This window comes from Nomascus leucogenys, chromosome 21, assembly GCF_006542625.1.
Source record: "Nomascus leucogenys isolate Asia chromosome 21, Asia_NLE_v1, whole genome shotgun sequence".
Classification (NCBI taxonomy): domain Eukaryota; kingdom Metazoa; phylum Chordata; class Mammalia; order Primates; family Hylobatidae; genus Nomascus; species Nomascus leucogenys.
In genome coordinates, this window is record NC_044401.1 from 43372256 (window position 1) to 43392456 (window position 20201).

The 20201-nt window shown below is 41.9% G+C and overlaps 2 protein-coding genes across 2 annotated transcripts in view; one reads left to right on the plus strand and one right to left on the minus strand.

The window, feature by feature from the left end:
• The window catches only part of HSPBAP1 (HSPB1 associated protein 1), a 49393-nt gene extending 41157 nt beyond the window's left edge, over positions 1-8236 (minus strand). The window contains exon 1 of the mRNA XM_003275535.4: positions 8022-8236. Coding sequence (XP_003275583.1) covers positions 8022-8085 — 64 coding nt within the window. The 5' untranslated portion in view covers positions 8086-8236. The remainder of the gene's footprint in view (positions 1-8021) is intronic.
• A 971-nt stretch (positions 8237-9207) lies between these two features.
• SLC49A4 (solute carrier family 49 member 4) overlaps positions 9208-20201 on the plus strand; it is an 83289-nt gene continuing 72295 nt past the window's right edge. Inside the window, exon 1 of the mRNA XM_030801768.1 lies at positions 9208-9934. Within this exon, the coding sequence (XP_030657628.1) occupies positions 9592-9934 (343 nt within the window). The 5' untranslated portion in view covers positions 9208-9591. The remainder of the gene's footprint in view (positions 9935-20201) is intronic.

Sequence of the window (20201 nt, forward strand, 5' to 3'; positions counted from 1 at the left end):
AGCCTTTTTGCCCTCATCCTTTTCTATATACTGCCTGGAAAGCAGACATAATGATTAGCCCTCTTGAGAGACAAATGAAAGGTCCAGGAAATCGCAAACCTTAACCAAATGCATGCAAATATGTTCATCATTGTGCTACTGAACCAACTACTACCTCCTGAATCCTTTTAGATTAAAAAAAAAAAAAAACCCCTTCTAGTCAAGACTGTTACTAATTCACAGCTGGTATAACACCTTGCTTTCTGAGGCCATCGTTTTCAAGGATAACCATATTCTCCCTCTACAGTGTTCTGTGGCTTGGGCTGGATGAATCATGGCTGGTCTGATACACTGTAGCATTCTTTCAGTTCTAAGGTTGTAAAATATTCAACCTTCGAACATTTTGCTTCTGGAACTTTAAAGGGCAGAGAAAAACAGAAGCACAAGTTACTTTGGGGTAGCGATTTATTTATTCTACTTACCTTACATTAGAGCCAATAGATCACATGGCTTTGATTATTCCCAAAATGGTTCATATTTGGGTACATATAACTGGGTAGCCTTCTATAAATATGTACACAGGCGACAGTAACACATGAATAGTGTTTTGACAAAAAAGCTACAAAGAAGTAAATATTTCTTCTTTAGCATAAAGTTAAATTTAAAAAATTTAATTATCTGATCTAAAAATCCCACACATCCCAGAGATTATTTAACAGGAGACCTCCAATACTAAAATTTGCTGAGAGAGTGCCTGGCCTAGTGACTGGTATATATTAAATGCCAAAACATTTGCTAAATGAATGAAAGCACTATGAAGTGTGTGCAAAGCAGAGTAGTAGGATGTTCACCATAACAGGAAATTAGCATATTTACAGAATTTCAGGCCCATCGTGAAATAAAACAATCAGCTGGTTGTGAGATAAAACCAATTTAGCTTCTGATAATTTAATCAACAATAAACTGGGCCATTAAATTAATGAATTTAAATGTTACAATTTCCTTTAAAGAAGAATGCAATGCTACCCTGTATTAGTTAAACAGCCTATGGATGCACCCAGTTATTCCATGCTAGAAATATTTTGCAAAGAGCTATAAAAATTCTGAAGCAACCTCAACAGTCTTCAAAGGATAAGGGTATTTAGGTCTATACTTGCAGCAGGTAGTAATTTTTAACTGGATAATTTAGAAACTACTGAAAAAAAACAGATTAGTGATCTGGGTGTTACGCAATAGTTTTCTGTCTCTCCAAATGTAGGATGTTCTCCAGTCAATTTATTACAGCCGCAGTTACAACTAATTCTTTGGAGATAGTGAAACATCATCAAAAATAAATTGCGTCCTTCTCAGTAATTTTTTTAAATTAATGTAAAGTACAAGATAATTTGAAACCTAATTTCTCTGAGTATGCCAACTATCTGGGGTCAGTCAATTAACACCTGGCCTGGATTTGTATGAGATTTAGACTTTAAGACAAGAATAAGGAACATTTACCATGTGTCCAGAACACTCCGAATATTAATAGAATATAACAAAAATCTTGAAATTGAAATTAACTTGTCTCTCATCAGATATAATTTTAATGAAAAAATTAAAGATTTTTAAAAACCTTCAGAAGTTGACATAAGAGTAAGTCACACATTACAATACAGAGAATCACTATAATGATACAGCATGAATTTAAAACTGGGTCCTGGCACAGTGAGATCATTTATTTCTGAATGTATACATCTAAGTGTATATATGGTGTTTCATCAAACAACTATTGTATATACATATAAGAGAGTTTAAAATCTCTGGAATGGTAGATATTAGGGCAAAAAATAATGACCATTTGGGCCATGTTAGAAAAACCCGATGGAATCGTGCAAGTACCATCTAACAAAACGACTGGATTAGTACTAAAGACTGAATGGTAAAACTTACACCAAAAAGAATTTTTCATTTTGTAGCCACTATTTTAAAATGTCAGAATTAAGAAAATTCTTAAAATTTTGTAGCCCCTATTTTAAAATGTCAGAATTAAGAAAATTCTCCTGAAAGGTAACATAATGCTTCAGTAAAATGATGGCTAACCATAAACCTTTGAATTTCAAGGTCTAGAAGGTGATGTTTATCACTGAAAAAAAACCACAAACGTTAGTGCTGCGGCTGTTATGACCTAGCCTTACCAATACCAATGCTTGGTGTGGCAGTGAACACGCAGGAAGTTCAGGCTGGGCACCTGAGACAGTTACATGCTGGACACTTACCAAGGGTTCATGAGCCTTTTAGCTTCTTTCCATCCTCCAACACTTATAACGCTTGTCCATTTAACCCAGAAAACTTATCGTTACCTCAAAAAATGGCTCATAAATTCAAAAGTAATACTAGTCTTAAACCAAAGCAAGAAAAAGGAAATCTGTCTATATTTTAAGTGAAGTTAACACTAGAAGGAATGATGTCTCAAATACTAAAGGTTTTTGCAACGTACCTCCAAAATTTCTACCAAAATGTTTCCATTGAACCCCAGCCTCCCCTAAGTGAATTTTCGATAATTTAAAATAAATGATTATTTTATCTTACTTTTCCTCAAAAATATTCAACGGTAAGGTCTTGAAAAGACATCTGCACATCCATGTTCACAGCAGCACTATTATAATAACTAAGCGGTGGAAGCAACTCAAAGGTCTGTTGACGAATGGATAAGCAAAATGCTTACACATGCAATGGAACGTTATTCTGCCTTAAAAAGGAAGGAAATTCTATCATATACTACAACATGGATGAACCTTGAAGACAGTATGCTAACTGAAATAAGCCAGTCACAAGAAGATAAACACTATATGATTCCACTTACATGGAGTATCTAAAGTGGTTAAATTTCTAGAAACTGAAAATAAAATGGCAGTTACCAGGGACTAGGGGAAGAGGAGAAAGGGAAGTTATTGTCTAACGGATACAGAGTTCCAGATTTGCAATATGAAAAAGCTCTAGAGATCACCTTCACAATGATGTGAATCTACCTAACACTACTAACACTGAAAAATGGTTAACATGGTAAATTTTATGTTATATGTTTTTACCACAATAAAACAAATGGTATTGTTTCTCTGATACTCATTACCAAGCATTCAGTGAAATTAAAAATTTTATCTACATTATGAATTACATATGGATTCTAACATGGGAATTTTTTACTTTTTGAGATAACACAGGCTTTTGCTTTTCTTTAAACTCCTCCACCCTTTGCCCCTTTTAAAAATGAGAACAAAAATGACATGGTGAGTATGGGTCTCCAACTGAAAAAGATAAATCCAGTTATGTATGAATGTTAGTTCTACATGAAAATCAATTCCATACAACTCTAGATGAGATATTTCCTCAGGAAGCACTGGAAGAAGAGTTACTAACACATTCTTCTCTCTTTTTTTTTTTTTTTTTTTTTGAGACGGAGTCCCGCTCTTTCACCCAGGCTGGAGTGCAGTGGCGCGATCTCGGCTCACTGCAGGCTCTGCCCCCCGGGGTTCACACCATTCTCCTGCCTCAGCCTCCCGCGTAGCTGGGACTACAGGCGCCTGCCACCACGCCCGGCTAATTTTTTGTATTTTTAGTAGAGACGGGGTTTCACCGTGTTAGCCAGGATGGTCTCGACCTCCTGACCTCGTGATCCGCCCGCCTCGGCCTCCCAAAGTGCTGGGATTACAGGCGTGAGCCACCGCGCCCGGCCGACATTCTTCTCTTTATCAAGGAATAATCTTGGCTATAACTAAAAACTAAAAAACAGCCCAATAGAAAGAAATATAATAACCTCAGTTTGAAAGATAGAATCACACTCAAATAACTGCAATTTTTAATTTCACTGAATGCTTCAATCAATGTATGATTCTGAGAGTAACATTTCACATTCAGAATTTAAATTGATTCTTAATTAATAATAAGTAGTTTCATGTTTGTTTTTAATTATTTCTAAGCTGTTATTTCAAACAAACAATATCACATTCTTGAAGGCAAACCTCTTACTTTAATCTCCCTAGAGGTTAGTCCAGTGCCTAGCATAAAATGATGCTAAACAAGTATTTCTTTAAAATAACTGTATAAGAATACCTGATTTTTAGCAATGTATAAAACTTTATTGAAACTAAGCACTTGTTTTCTCCACTTCTGTAGAATGAGCTATCAAGCATAACCAAGGTGATCTGTTCCACGATTTTATGCTCACCTCTACCGGTTACCCTTTCCTGCTCCCAAGCACTGACTCACTCCTATCACTCCTAATCACCCGCAACCCTATGGCAACCATGCCAAAGCTTCTTTTTTTTTTCTCTCTCTTTTTTTTTTTGAGACAGGGTCTGGCCCTGTTGCTCAGGCCGGAGTGCCGTAGCACAATCTCAACTCACTGCAACCTCCGCTTCACAGGTTCAAACGATTCTTGTGCCTCAGCCTCCCAAGCAGCTGGAACTACAGGCGTGTGCCACCATGCCCAGTTTATTTTCATATCTTCTGTAGAGACAGGGTTTCACTATGTTGCCCAGGCTGGTCTCAAATTCCTGAGCTCAAGAGATCTGCCTGCCTCGCCTACCAAAGTGCTGGGATTATAGGCATGCGCCAACATGCCTGGCTGCTTCTTCACTCTCAAATCTCCAGTACCTTTCTCTACTTCCTTAGTTTTGTGGTACCTTGCTCTATTTTTCTGCGAAGACTGAAACCCACGATTTTCCTCTTCTTCACTTCAACATTTCTGTTTCACCCTGTTCTTCTCTGGACTCAATGGATACAAGTCTTCCTCTTTTTCACCCAGGTTCTCTGTCATTATTTCTACTCTAGTAGAATTAGTCTCCTCACCTGGCTCATCTTCAAGAAATTATCCTAGGAAGCACAAACCAACCCAATTTCTATTAGTTCCTTCTCTCAGCCTCCAAAATACTTAATGTGTATCATACTGAGTATTATATCCCAGCTAATTACATCTGACCTTTAGGATATGTCTTATACTACTGTTCTTTTTATCTATGTCTTTATTGCCAAAAATGATATTTATAATTATTTTGGGGCAAAGATTGTCTTCTGCTTTACCACATGAAAAAGGTCTGTTTACCATGTGCCATTCAAATATTTTTTGATAATGGAATAAGTTTGCTTAAAAATGAACTTTTCAGCTGGGTGCAGTGGCTTATGCCTGAAATCCCAGTGCTCTGGGAGGCCGAGGTGGGAGCATCACTTGAGGCCAGGAGTTCGAGACCAGCCTGTACTGTGAGACCCTGTATCTATAAAAATAAAAAATAAACAAAAAATTTTAAAAATGAACTTTTCTATGACTCCCATTGTATTAATCATTGTACTGAACGTACTGACCCTTTCACTTGACTTTATTTAATATATTTATTTTTCTCATTCTCTTACATAACATCTCTAATTTCTTTTCTTTCAGTTTCAACATCAGTTACTAAGGCTGGCACTTTCTATTAATAATAAAAATGGTCACCATTCTTGAATATCCAATTCCTGCCAGATACTATGCTAGATAATCTACACATATTAACTCTAATCTTCACAATAATCATGCATTTTACAGAGGAGGAAACTGAGGCTCAAAGGGATTAAGTACCTTGTCCTCCAGTCTTTCTCCATCCAATCGATCTTCTACCCTTCAGCCAAAGTGATCTTCCTACAACCAAATTTAATCATGTTATTTCCCTCACCTAAAGCTCTTTAAGGCTTCCTACTGTCTTAATGTCTAGATTCCTTAACTAGGCCTAAGGTAACCTTCAGGATACCTCTTTTCTTACCACTCCTGACACCAACTTCTTTCAGTTCTTGGACCATGCCATGCTTTCTCCTTTTGCCTCTGGACTTGGCATGGAGTGCCCTTATTCATCCACTCAGCAAACATGTGGCATGTGCCAACTATGTGCCTGGCATTGTACTAGCAGCTGGGCACATGGTAGTGAATGAAACAGACATAGGTCCTGCCCTCAAGGTACTTATGATCTAATGGAAAAAACAAATAAATAATTACAGATTGTAATAAGTAAAATGACAGAAGCAGGATGCTGTATTCCAGAACATCTAGGGTTGGGGGGTGCAAGAGAAATCACAGTGACTGTTTTCAATAGTTTGGTCTGGTAAGGTCTCAGGTGGTGACATACTTTAAAACCTAAAGATTAAGCCAGCTATGTGAAAAGCCAAAGGGGAGGTGAGTGACAAGAGATCCTGCTAAAGACATCAGCAGAGCCTGGACCAAGGATTATTACAGGCCACAGTTAAGAGTCTGGGTTTTATTCTAACTTCTGAGGGCAATGTAATTCGCTGAAGAATTTTACATAAGGAAGAATCACTTTTTGCTGCAGAATGGAGAAGGGATAGAGGGGCACAGAATAGAAAACAGAGACACAAGTCAGTCAGGAAGACACAGTAGTAGCTGAGGTGAGAAAATCTGGATGATTTGAAGTAGGGTCTGATAGTGAAAGGAAAAAAGTAGACAGATTAGATGCAGAATTGACCTGACTTGCAAAAGTCATTACCTGAAATTAAGAAAGAGGCAGAGAGAGGTTATAGAGTTTGGGAATTTGTCATTGGAGAAAGTTAGTAGGCTCACTAGAGAAACAGAGGATCAGAGGGATCTCAAGCCCATACTGACTGAATATTCAAGAGTTTGGCCATTTTCACTTTATACGGACATCAATTTGTGCAGGACTTTTTTCCAGCAAAGTTCAGGCGCACGAGTGCAGGTACAAAGAGGGCAAAAGATTGACTCCATCTAGAGTAAGAGTTTTGTCAGAAAAAAGTGCAGGAAGGGACAAGAGAATTTTTCAAAGGAAGGACATACATTCTGGATAAGGGGGTGCAGTGGATAGAAAATGGAAAGATCAATGCAATGGAGGTATAGATGAAGGTCAAGGATTGTCTCCCTGGTAGAAAGTGGTCAGATAGTAGGAGGCTATAATTTGTTTCTTCTGCTTGGAATGGGCATCTCCCCCTTCAGCAAACTATTTGATCCCTAAATACATCCATCCTTTTCTGCTCCCTGACTTCCTGAACCCCAGCACCACTCCCTGAGTTTGTCACCATCTTATCCAATCAGAAAGGCCCACCTCAGCGGATCACAAGGTCAAGAGATCGAGACCATCCTGGCCAACATGGTGAAACCCCATCTCTACTAAAAATACAAAAATTAGCTGGGCGTGGTGGCACGCTTGTAATCCCAGCTGCTTGGGAGGCTGAGGCAGGAGAATTGCTTGAACCTGGGAGGCGGAGGTTGCAGTGAGCCAAAATCGTGCCACTGCACTCCAGCCTGGTGATAGAGTGAGACTCCGTCTCAAAAAAGAAAAAAAAAGAGAGAGAAAAGAAAAAGAAAGGCCGACCTCAAACTATTCCCTCCTTGAAGGATTTATGTTCTCCCCACTGAGATCCCTCCTCCTAACAACCCTCACAGAGTGTACTACTGGTAGAATAGTTCAAGTGACCACATAGTAAGTCATTCTTTTTCCTGTCTAGGCTCCTTTGGAAAAGGTATTGTTATAAATATTCAAAAGTGTCTGGATCCCCCAACAGTATTCAGAACACAGCGCTGCACGGTGCAATCACTCAATGAATAATAACAGGGATCTCAGGCTCATGGGCCTCCAAACCTCATCCCCACTTGCTAAACCAGGGTTCACTTTAATAGAATAAAAGCGCATAATCCCTGTTCACAAATGTCTCAGATAACTTCCATTAATCTCAAACGTTGCCTTCAATTTCACAAATTTAATTTTAATCCCCTCTAACATTCAAAACGCCCCTATTTAGCTAACGACGGGCAAATATAGAACCAAACAAAACAAAAATAACACCCCATGCGTGAAACAGCACTGGTAGGCAACCCTACGACGATCAAAAATCTGGATGCCGCAATTCGAGAAATCCCACGCTCACTAGAAAATACAGAATTTTCTTCACAGTCTAATGCAAGGCCAGAGAGAACTGGGATGGGGCTAAGGCAAACGGCCCCACGAGGGGTGCCACGAGAGTCAACTGGCATTGGGTTTGTACTCAGGGTCTGACCTCAGCCTGGCACCTACCTTCCTCCTCTCCAGCCCCAGCTGCAAGGATCACAGGAGTGGTCGCCTCGGAGCCTGCTGCCATGGCTACCGCAAGGCGGGTTCTGCCGGAACCCAAGGCGGAGCGGAGCTGGGGTGGGGTCAGAGTAAGGGCCAAACTCCGGGACCCAAAGCTGCACCACAGGAAGCAGCCCCGGCGACTCCCGCCCGGCTCCTACGGAAACGCCGGCTCTCACGTGGAAGTCACGTGACGGATACTGGGCGGGACCACGCAGCTTTGTTTTGATACCCCGGGTGTGGAAATACAAACACGTGGTCTGAGTTGTGGCGCTTTTTACCTAACCCGGACCTTAGCGTTCTTTATTGTAGTCTTAGCTTCGTTTCTGTTTCTCCTTTTCTAGTCAGATCTTTCCTTTCCGCCTCGGCTTTTCTCCACCCTAAAGGATTGGAGTTTTAGGGGAAGGTTTGCCGCTTAGTGGGGCTCCGGCGGTGGGATGGGTCTCTGCCGTGAGCTTTCGCGAGCCGCTCTTGGCAGCCTGGAATGCGAGGCTAGCTCACGCTTCTCTTACACCTCTCTTGCGCTTCTGGTGGCAACCTGACTCCCGATTTTAGTGGCTGCCGGGAAACACGAACCTCGGGCAAAGAACCCTGTGATTGCGTTCCCTGTGACTCATTTCCCGATCCAGACAAGCCAAATTGCTTGACTTAGGTTTTCAAGGACACTAATCCACAGCTGTCAGGCTTCTGAATTTGTATACCAAAATAAACAAACAGCTGTGTGAAGAGATCAACAACACTTTTCTTCTCGTTTACTCTGTGGTCAAATCATAATCACTGGAGGTGGATCTTTGGGGCAAAAATCTTCCAACTTTACTGGATGGACATACCTTTATTGCTCGCCTACTGACAGGCGAAATGGTTAAAAAAGTTTACATATATATGAATGAAATTGGCTAGTTTGGAATCTCCTCTTTGGATATGTAAGACAAAAAAATTACAAAAATAGGTAGTACTTATTGTACACAAGAAGTGATTTTTATGAGATAATCCCCTGGGACCGACTACGCCTAAATCTTATCCTCCGCCTATAATTTCTGAAGTTACTAACTCAACAAAAATAAGAATAAGCCCAAAATAGAAGCAAGCATTAGGTTAAGTGAGATCATTTAACAGGTCACTGAGTTGTTTATTAGGCACAAGATTTAACTTGGACACTTCCTCCAAACACCCCAGGGTTCCTTGCCCAACCTCCTCGAATACAGCCTCTCTGGGAGTTTCCCTCTCCCCGACTCAGCCGCGCTGGTCCCTGCCTTTTCGGCGCTACCTGCCCTCCGTCTGGGACCCGGCTCCTTTCCTCTTGCCGGTGTTGCCTGGCCACCCTCGGAGGGAAGGGCTGACCCCAGCCTCCCTGCCGCCTGCCCCGCCTCCCCGCCGGCCCGGCTCGGGCCGCGCAGGCGCACCAGGCGCGGCCCGGAGGCCGAGGGCGACCACAGCAGCCTCCGCCTCCTGCTGCTCCGGACGATTCTGCGCTGGGCTAGTCGGTGGTGACCTGGACTGCGCCCGGCAGTGGCTTCGCGGGCGACGCGTCGCCATGGGCTCTCGCTGGAGCAGCGAAGAGGAGAGGCAGCCGCTGCTGGGGGCCGGGCTCGGGCCTGGGCTGGGGGCCTCCTGGAGAAGCCGGGAGGCGGCGGCGGCGGCGCTGCCCGCGGCGGTCCCGGGTCCCGGGCGGGTGTACGGGCGCCGCTGGCTGGTGCTGCTGCTCTTCTCGCTGCTGGCGTTCCTTCAGGGCCTGGTCTGGAACACCTGGGGTCCCATCCAGAACTCGGCGCGCCAGGCCTACGGCTTCTCCAGCTGGGACATCGCGCTGCTCGTGCTGTGGGGGCCCATCGGCTTCCTGCCCTGCTTCGCGTTCATGTGGCTCCTGGACAAGAGAGGTGAGGGGTCGGGGAGCGCTAGCCCGCGCTGTCTCTCCTCGGGGAGCCGGCGCCTGCCCGCGCTCCAGGCCTGCCAGCCGCCTCCCTTGGCCCCAGCATAGGGGTTGTGTGAGGTGAGAGTGTTGCTAGCATTCCATTTCTGACTCAGGAACCCTCCGTCCCCAAAGCGACAAATATGGAAAGGCTACCTTGCAAATATTTATGTTTTTTATCAAGGCCCTTTATGCAACACCAGGGATTTAAGCGATCTCTAAATGTTCAAGTTTTTACACATTGTGAACATCAGAGCATCCCCGTGCACGTGCAGTTTATGTGTTTTACACCTGACAAAAATGACTGATGCTTTGACTTCAAAGGGATTTGGGGATGTTGAGGATGAAAGGTCGGAAAATAGATTGACGGTGCCCATATGTAAAGAAATAATGAGTTGGTTTTGTATAATAGATGACTCCAGCCCAGGAAGAGCTATTGGGAAACTCAGATCTGACACTTTGGTTTCTGGAAGGTGGTGCTCGGCAGCTTTAAAATGTGTGTATGTGACTAGATGGCTTTCTCAGTTGAGATTTGTGACTTTCAATTAAAGCTTGCAGATGAGTGAAGATGCTTTCTTAGAATGGTACCCTGTACATCTCACTTTACCACTTGCCAGTGTGATTCTCTGAGGAGAAAAAAAAAAGCCATAGGGCTGAGAATCAAGGCATACTTACCGCATAAGTATGGATAAATGATTAGTAGTGACAGTCTACCCTCAAGAGGCTGTTGTGCAAGATTTTATATTAATTGAATAATGCCTGGGAGCTACTTTGTACAGTTTCTGTTCAATCTTTTATAAGTTTTGTTGCAGTGAGTTCTTTAGTCAGATTTGGAAGGTTGTCTTAGTCCACTGGAGCTGCTATAACAAAATACCATAAACTGGGTAGTTCATAAACACAGAAATTTATTTCTCACCGTTCTGGAGGCTGGGAAGTCCAAGATGAAGGCTCAGGCAGAATCGGTGTCTGGTGAGGGCCTGCTTTCTACACAGTGGTCTTTTCACTATAACATAAGATGGAAGAAGGGGTTAGGGATCCCTCTGAGATCTGTTTTATACAGGCAGTAATCCTATTCACATGGGTTCCATCCTCATAACCTAATCACCTTCCAAAGGCTGCACCTTCTTATTCCATCATTTTGAGGGTTAAGATTTCAAAATATGAATTTGAGGCCAGGCACAGTGGCTCAAGTAATCCCAGCACGTTGGGAGGCTGGGGTGGGAGGATTGCTTAAACCCAGGAGGTCGAAGCTGGAGTGAACTGTGATGGCAGCACTGCACTCCGCCCTGGGCAACAGGGCAAGACTCATCTCAGAAAAATTAATACATAAACAAAATATGAATTTGAGGGGAATACATTCAGACCTCAGCAAAAGTCAAGTGTAGGTAGGTATAGAATTGCAGTTGTCTGGCATGTAGTTAGCACTCAAAATTAGTTGGTTATTAAGAGATTAGAATAGCAGGGTGATGTTAGTAGCTATACTTCCTTTTCTCCTCCTTCACTGGAATTCCTTCATTGGAATCCATGTGAAAAAGACTAAGGACTAGTTGGTTGTGAATTCCTTAATGATCAACAATGTAATGTAGCTGCTAAAAAAGAAAGCACAGTTTAGGCATAGAAGCATAGTGTCCAAAACAAGAAGCGAAATAGTTTGATAGGCTCTACATTAGTGTTTAGTTCTGAGCTTGATTCTGAGAAGGCCATTTGACAAACTGCAGAACTTTAAAGGTTCTACGATAAGAATGATAAATAGTATAAAAATCATGATGTGTAAAATGAAGGGAACTTGGGTATATCACACTTCAGAAAGAAACTTGAGGCAAGATGTAGACTATGTGAAGATCAAGTAAAAGAGGAATTAGACTTATGTATTGTTCTAGGAGGAAGAACTAGACTGAGTCAAGTTACAAAGGAATGTAACTCAAAGCAATACAAGGAAGAACCTTCTAACAAAGATATCCAGCCCTGAATGGGTATGTCTTGACTGTTGTAGAACTTCCAGCTAGAGCAAATACTTTTGCAGAGGATGTGTGCTAGATGCCAAGGAAGGGTTTCTCCTACCAAAGGGAGATTTTCTTTGTGTTTTTGTTGTTTACTTTTAAACTATTGATTTTCTTTGGGTTTCTGCTGGGCTCAGTGGCTCACGTTTGTAATCTCAGCACTTTGGGAGGCTGAGGCGGGTGGGTCACTTGAGCCCAGGAGTTAGAGACCGGCCTGGGCAACACGGTGAAACTCCAACTCTACAAAAAATACAAAAATTAGCCGGACATGTTGGCATGTGTATGCAGTCTTAGTTACTGGGGAGGCTGAGGTTGGAGGATCAGTTGAGCCTGGGAAGTAGAGGCTGCAGTGAGCTATGGCTGCTCCACTGTACTCCAGCCTGGGTGACAGAATGAGATCCTGTCTCAAAACAAACAAACAAACTCAAAGAAGTACTTTACCTATAATCAATGTTACAATAATAGTTTTTTAAAAAGAAAAAAGATTTTATTTGTTTCCACTGATGTGTTTTTCTTCTGTTCCAGGATTCGGTCCAGGGTCCTCTGTTGGATTTAGTTGTTATTTCTCTTTAGTTTCCTCCAATCTGTGGTAATTCCTTGGTCATTCCCTTAACAAGGTTGGCTAAATTCAGGGGAAAATGCTGTGTTGTAGTTTCTTTTTATTTTTATCCAGAGCATTTTTCAATATTATTCATCAAATTTAGCCAACCTTGATTTTTATGGTAGAAAAATGTTAATTTGCACCCTTCTTATTATAATTGTACCTACTATCCATGGCAGGATAAATTAGAAACTACCCGTTCACTTTATAAAATAAGGTACTTTAGTTCTTCAGTAGTTCTTGTGACTATATGGTGAATTCAATTTTATATTTTCCTTTGGTTGAAGAAATAAAAAAATACATTTTAAAGTTCTCTTTATTAGGAAGTAGTTTTCATTTTTAGTGGAAGAAAGCAAATACACTTTTATATGTTGGCTTTACTGCTACAGGTGTTCCATCTATGCACGTAGAAAGCAAGTTCTTTCTTGCTTCTGGCATCCTTGGGTACTAAAATATCTTTTTCTGTTTTGAGACAGAGTTTCACTTGGTAACTCAGGCTGGAGTACAGTGGTGTGATCTTGGCTCACTGCAACTTCAACCTCCCTGGGCTCAGGTGATTCTCCCATCTCAGTGTCTGAGTAGCTGAGACTACAGGCACGCACCACCAAGCCCGGCTAGTTTTTTGTATTTTTTGCAGAGACAGGGTCTCACCATGTTGCCCAGACTGGTCTTGAACTCCTAGGCTCAAGCAAGGCACTAAAATGTCTTGCACCCTGGAGGGTAGGTGGTTGTTTGGCCTTTGTGCTGCCTCAAGCCCCAGCCTGATTAACATAGAAGATTGGTTATCTTCCTAAAATGGGTTTGTACCTTCCCATCCTTTTTCATTTACCAGCAAGGAGACAGAAAAGGACTAGCTAGAGAGATAGTAGAGCCAAGACCAAGTGTGCCTTCGAAGCTAACTAAAGAAAGTTTCAAGGAGATAGCAACCCAGTGTGTTCCATGCGTTGGGGATATGGCCCTCACAGACCCTCCTCTTAGTAAGGAGATCCAGACAGCAAACAAGAAAAGTAAATATTTAGTATGTCACCTGGTAATATTGATACTTGCTTTGGGGAAAAATAAACAGGGTAAAGGAGGAAGGGAATGTGATAGAGTGGTATTATACTTTACATAGGGTTTTAGGGAAGGCGTCACTGATAAGGTGTATTTGAGCAGACACCTGAAGGAAAAATGACGTCTGACATGTTAGTTCTGGAGAAGACTGTTTCTGGCAAAGGGAACAGCAAAGATAAAGATTCCAAACTTGTCTGGCATATCCAAGAAAGAGCAGTGAGGCCTTTGTGACTGGAGTAGAGCCAGTGAGGGAAACCGTGGTAGGAAATGAAGTCAGAGAGGTAGTGAGAGGCCAGGAGATACAGGGCCTTGTAAGTCATTCTTAAATGGCATCTCAGCCATTATCGAGTGAGGAGGGCTCACTCCATTGACGGGCTTTAAGTGGAAGAGTAAAACGATGACTGTGCTCTCGTCTTCAGGACAAGAGCCAGAACAGGGAGACAAGTTAGGCTAGTAGAATAACCCAGATGGGAGTTGATGATGGCTTTTGACTAAGGTGATAGTAGTGGAGGATTTGAGAAGTGGTTAGATTGCAGATATGTGTTGAAAGTAGATTCATCAGTATTTGTTGATGGATGAGATGTGGAGCGTGAAGGAAGGAGATGAGTCTAAGCTGTTTCTCAATTTTTTAGTATTACTGATAGGGAGAATAGAGCTTCAATTTACTAAGTTGTGGAAGATGGTAGAGAGAACAATTTTGGAGCAGATGGCATGGAGATCAGGGATTTGAAATGCCTATTAGATATCCAAGTAGACAGATTAAACTGTCAATTGGATATACAAGTATGGAGTTAAAGGGAGAGGCCTGTGCAGTATATTTGGGAGTTGTCAGCCTACAATGGTATTTAAAGTAATGGGGCTGGTTCAAGTTCATTCTTATTGGTTAAAAAAAAAAGAAAAAAGAAAAATATAAAAAGTGTCATGGGGCTGGGTGAGATCACCTGTGGAGAAGGGTGGAGTTTCCCTGGAGTAGAGGACTGAGCCCTGGGGCATTCCAACTTTTAGAGGTTGGGGCAATAAGAAAGAACCAGCTAGTAAGGACTGAGAATAGAGCACTGGATTTAGCAACATCAAGATCTTTTGGTGTCCTTTAAAAGAATCACCTCCCTTGAATGATGTGGTGAGTTTGAAATAAAATGCAACAAGTGGAATCAAAGACAGTGAGTGTAGACATTTCTTTCAAGAAGTTATGCCATAAAGGGCAGCAGAGAAATGGGCAGTAGCCAGAGGGAATGTGGGAACTAAGGAGGTTTGGGTTTTGTTTTGTTTTTTTCTTTTTTCGGTAAGAGATATTAAAGCATATCTATTAATGCAGCATCCTAACAGTTCCATAAAAAGGGGGAAATTGATGATGCCAGAGGGAAAGGGAGGAACTGTTGTAGCCATGTAGGCAAGATGGGATGCGGTCCTCCAGGGCACAGGTAGACAAGTTGGCCTTAGATAGAAGCATTGACTGTTGATTCTTTAGTAGTAACAGGAAAGAAGATAGAGTATACACATAGAGGTGCAGATGGTGGATGATAAGAGCTTGTAGAAGTTTTCTTTGCTTTTTTCCCCTCAGAAAAATAAGAAACAAAATGATCCCTTGATGAGGGAGAATAGGGGAACAGTTACTGCAGAGAGGATTAATTATAAAACTATTTTATGGAAAAATGGAGAATACATGGTTTAGGAAATTGTAGTAGGATTGTTGGGTAGCACTGAGGCCCTGCTTTCAGTGACTGATCATTAATTTGAAGTGAGACCAGTCAGCATGGTTGTGTGTTTCCCTCCAGCCTGTTCTGCTGGGCAAGTACAGGCATGGGCAGAGTTGGCAGAGAGATTTAACCAGAGTTGCAGTTTTACCAGGTGAATAGGACTGACAAAGTACAGGCCAAGAGTAGAGGGTTAGGTAGAGAGCAATCTGACAATGGACCATGGAATCTAAGGAGGACAAAGGAAACACATGAGGTGGTTGAGAAGAAGTAGCAAGCTCCCAAACCATCATTCCGTGTTGAATCAACAATTTGTTCTTGTTAGACTACTAGAGGGAATGAATGGGAAAGAGAGGAGGCCATAGTTGAGGAATGGGGTACTTGAAATTGAGATTATGGCCTGTAATCCCAGCACTTTGGGAGGCCAAGGTGGGTGGATCACCTGAGGTCAGGAATTCAAGACCACCCAGGCCAACATGGAGAAACCCCCTGTCTACTAAAAATACAAGAAATTAGCCAGGGCTGGTGGCGGGCATCTGTAATCCCAGTTACTCGGGAGGCTGAGGCAGGAGAATCGCTTGAACCCAGGAGGCGGATGTTGCAGTGAGCTGAGATCGAGATCGCGCCATTACACTCCAGACGAAGAGCAAAACCTCATCTCAAAAAAAAAAAAAAAAAAGAAAAAGAAATTGAGATTATGACATGGATGCAGTTGTGGTAAAGATAAGGTCAGAGTATAACCAAGAGGGTGGATGGTAGAGGTAGGGCAAAGAGTGTACCTCAGACCATGGAACAAGAGGTCAGAGATCTGAGAGGCCAGCATACTGAAAGGATCATCTAGTGATATTGAAATCACCAAGTTTATGAAAGGAGTAGTGTCCTGAGGAGTAATAATGAGCTAAGACATCTTTAAGCAGTGAAGGCGAATGACCTGGAGGCAGGTGTGTGGTGGTCTGTAGACAACCGCAGCAAGGAGCAGTGGGTATTAGTCAGAAAAAATTAGACCAAAGGCTGTTCTGGCCATGATGGAGTAACAGGAACTGGATTTATCCTTCTATCTTAATTAAAAATGAAAAACATGAAATCAAAATATATGGAACTAAATAAATTTCAGGAGCCAGGCATGGCACACCTGTAATCCCAGCTACTAGGGAGGCTGAGAAAGGAGGATCACTTCAGGCCAGGAGTTCAAGACCAGCCTGGGCAACATCGTGAGACCCTATCTCTAAAAAATAATAAATAAATATTAGGACAAAAATAAAATATGTAAAACAATGGTTTTCAAACACTGGGCGACAGGCAGGGCAGGACAGGGCAGTGATCCCTATGACTGCTTCAGTTTACCATCCGGAGAGAATTTCCAGGCAGGAGTACAGAAATGGGGAGCTCAGTCAGAGCCCAGCAGTTTTCCTGAATTGGGGAGACGGAGGTGAGAATTCAAAGAGACCAACATAGCTAGAATTCTTAAGGTAGAAAACAACAGAGGAGGAAACTTCCCGGAGAATGTTCTGGATCTGCAGGGTGTTCCTCTTGAGTCTTCAGCAGAAAACTGATCAGAGGATACGTGTGAGAAAATTAGCCAAGACTGGAGGAAGGACTGCCAAAAAAAAGAGCAGGCAGAACAGTTCCCCAGGATCACACAGGCTGGGAATAGTTCATGTTCCCAAGACCTGGAATGGAAAAACCTCTGTAAACATACTACAAATGTTCAAGAAGATAGAAGAAAGCATGAGCACATTAAGGAGAGACAAAGAGGACAGAAAAAGAACAACATTGAACTTCTAGAAATGAAAAATGTAATCAATGTGTAAGATGAAAAATGTAATTAGTGAGATGAAAAAAATATACTGGACAGGATTTAACAGCAGACTAGACATTGCTGAAGAAAAGGTCGTGTGACTTCAGTATATAGCACTAGAGACTGTCCACAATGGAACACAGAGAAATAAAGACTAAAAACAATCAAACAAAAAACATGAGTATTAGTGAGCTGTGGGACAATTTTAAGTGGCCTAATATGCATGTAATTGGAGTCTCAGAAGGAAAAGAGAGAGAAGCAAGCAGGGGGAGCATGGAGTGAGATGGAGTGGTGCAAAAAAATTGAAGAAATAATGGCAGAACATTTTCCAAATTTAATGACTTCTATAAACCCACAAATCTAAGAAATTTAAAAATCCCAGCAGAAGACCCATAAGGAATCCTACACCAAGGCACATCATGGTCATACTTCTTTAAAACCAGTGATAAAGAGAAATCCTTAAAAGCATGGAGAGAAAAAAGACCAGGTAACTTGTGGGCAGAGAGAGTAGGAATGATCTGGAAGTGGCAAGGAAAGCAATGTAAGGGATTTCTCTGGGAGTAAGAAGGTAGAGAGAATGTTTGGAGAAGAGCTTAGGAAGGTAGGGATTGCAGTGATTATGCCTGAGCACTCCAGAAGGCACAGAGGAAGGTGTCTGGAGTTGAGGAGGTAGGAGGCAGAGATGAGGTCTCATTAGGGGATGTATAAAGCCATATCAGGATAAAGATGACCTGTGAATCTTGAATCTTTTGTGTCTGATTTAAACAGGAAAAACAGGCATGATGTCATTAGTTCTGACAATCTCCAAGGCAGATTGGGGTGACAAGGCTGTGGGTTATGAGCAGGGAAAAGGGGATCTGCCCCGGAGCCAGCAGAGCTCATCTTCACTTCAGCTGATGGAAGTGTGGAGCCAGGGAAGGGTGGTCTTACCAGGTGAGCTCTGTGCCTGTTGCTGACTTTCCATGCTTCCACTATGGGTGTGTGGGTTGTGGGGGAGGGATTTAGTCAACTCTGCAGCCTGATTCTTTTGACATCTGCTGTGGAGATTTCCATTCCTACACCCAATGGGTCCCCAGCAAAAGGGCTTATCACATCTGTTGAAAGGAAGCATTCTGAATGCTGGATGCCATGTTTGAAAAGAAATATTTTTATTTTCAATGATGTTTGTTTTTCTGAAATTGTTCACAGATGGCTTTTGCACTTACATCCTATTACTGTTGTAATCACTTGGGGTCTATTTATGTAACATTCCTATATGTCCCAGAAGCCAATGTGTTAGGCAGTTCCTGCGTTGCTATAAAGAAATACCTGAGGCTGGGTAATGTGTAAAGAAAAGAGGTTTCATTGGCTCACGGTTCTGCGGGTTTTACAGGAAACATGGTGCTGGCATTTGCTCATCATCCAGGGAGGCCACAGGAAGCTTACAATCATAACGGAAGGTGAAGGGGGAGCAGCCACGTCACTTGGTGAAAGCAGGATCAGGAGAGAGAAAGTCGGGGAGGGGGGTGCCACACACTTTTAAAGGGCCAGATCTCATCTCCTGTGAACTCAGAGCAAGAGCTCAGTCATCACCAAGGGGATGGCCCAAGCCATTCATGAGGATCTGTCCCTATGATCCAAATACCTCCCACGAGGCCCCACCTCCAACACTGGGGATTACATTTCAACATGAGACCTGAGTGGGGACAAATATCCAAACTATATTAGGCTATTCTCCTGGGGTCCTCATAACTCCTTTCCCTTGATGAGTTGATATCTTTTTGATTACATGGAATTATAGAGTCATGCCTTGTCAAGATGTGAGTGACATGAAGAAAGCATTTTATTCAAGATCGTCAGCTGGGATAGATTAAAGAACACTTGGCAGCAATTAAAAATACACAAGAAAGCCACCACACTGTAATTGTGAGGTTGCTTTATTTTTCATTTTTGTATTTTTGTGGAGACGGGATCTCACTATGTTACCCAGGCTAATCTCAAACTCCTGGCTTCAAGGGATCCTCCCACCTTGGCCTCCCAAAGTGTTAGGATTATAGGTGTGAACCACGACGCCTGGCCAGAGGTTGCTTTAATAAGCAGTTTTTCACAATTTATTTACTCTTAAAAGTTTATATTAGCTGTTGTATTGTTAAATATTTGATAAAAAGCATAACTGAGTAAAGTATGGTAGCCTTCAGCAGTAACAATGGGAAGCCTGGTTATTGGACTGTATGGCCATAAACAGTGCCTCACTGCTTGCTTGGTGTCTGCTTACCTTAATTAAAAACAAACTCTTTAGAAAAAAATAAATATCATGTAGAATGTAAGCCTTATGATCCCCAACCTATAAAAATTATATTCAGTATCTCGTAGGGTACCCAGTATATCCTTATAAGAGCAACATTTTGTGATTTTAGGATATTTATGACCACGTATGTATGTTTCATTAATTGCACTCTGTTTCGTATGGCTATAATGTGATTTTTAAAGTCTGTATTCTGTTAGTAGAAGCAGTAAATGAGCAGTATGTATGCATTACTTGTTACCAAGAAGCACAGTTCCCTATGGTATTCCTTCTGGTAAATTGTATTAATCATATCCAGATTATATAAGAATATTATAAAGTAATTCAGTTCATGTCACAAATTATCCTTAACATAGCGTGTGTGCCTGATCTGGATCTCAAGTTTATTTTCTTTGCTATGTTTGATCTGCATAATTATAGTCTTGTTGACTTTCAATTTTCTTCAAGCAGAGTAGCTCTTTAAAAACCAAACATTTAACCATGTACCCTCTGCCAAAAGAGAGAGAGAGAGAGCCCTGGAAAAAAAAGAAATATTACATTGATCAGTTTATGTCTATTCTCTGTGTGAAGTGGTTTCAAGGTGATGTTGGATTTGGGAAAAATTTGAAGCAATGTGGCCACCTTTGCCATAGACTTTGTATGAACCACCTGTATGATGTGGCTGCCACAAACAGTAAGATATGTTAATTTAGTATTAAGAGAGGCGTAGCATTCCAACAATAGGAAGATAGAGTTCTGTTAGATTATTCTGCCATAGCTAGACTATTGTTGTCTATTTCTGATTATCTTGTTTTTATATTTGTAT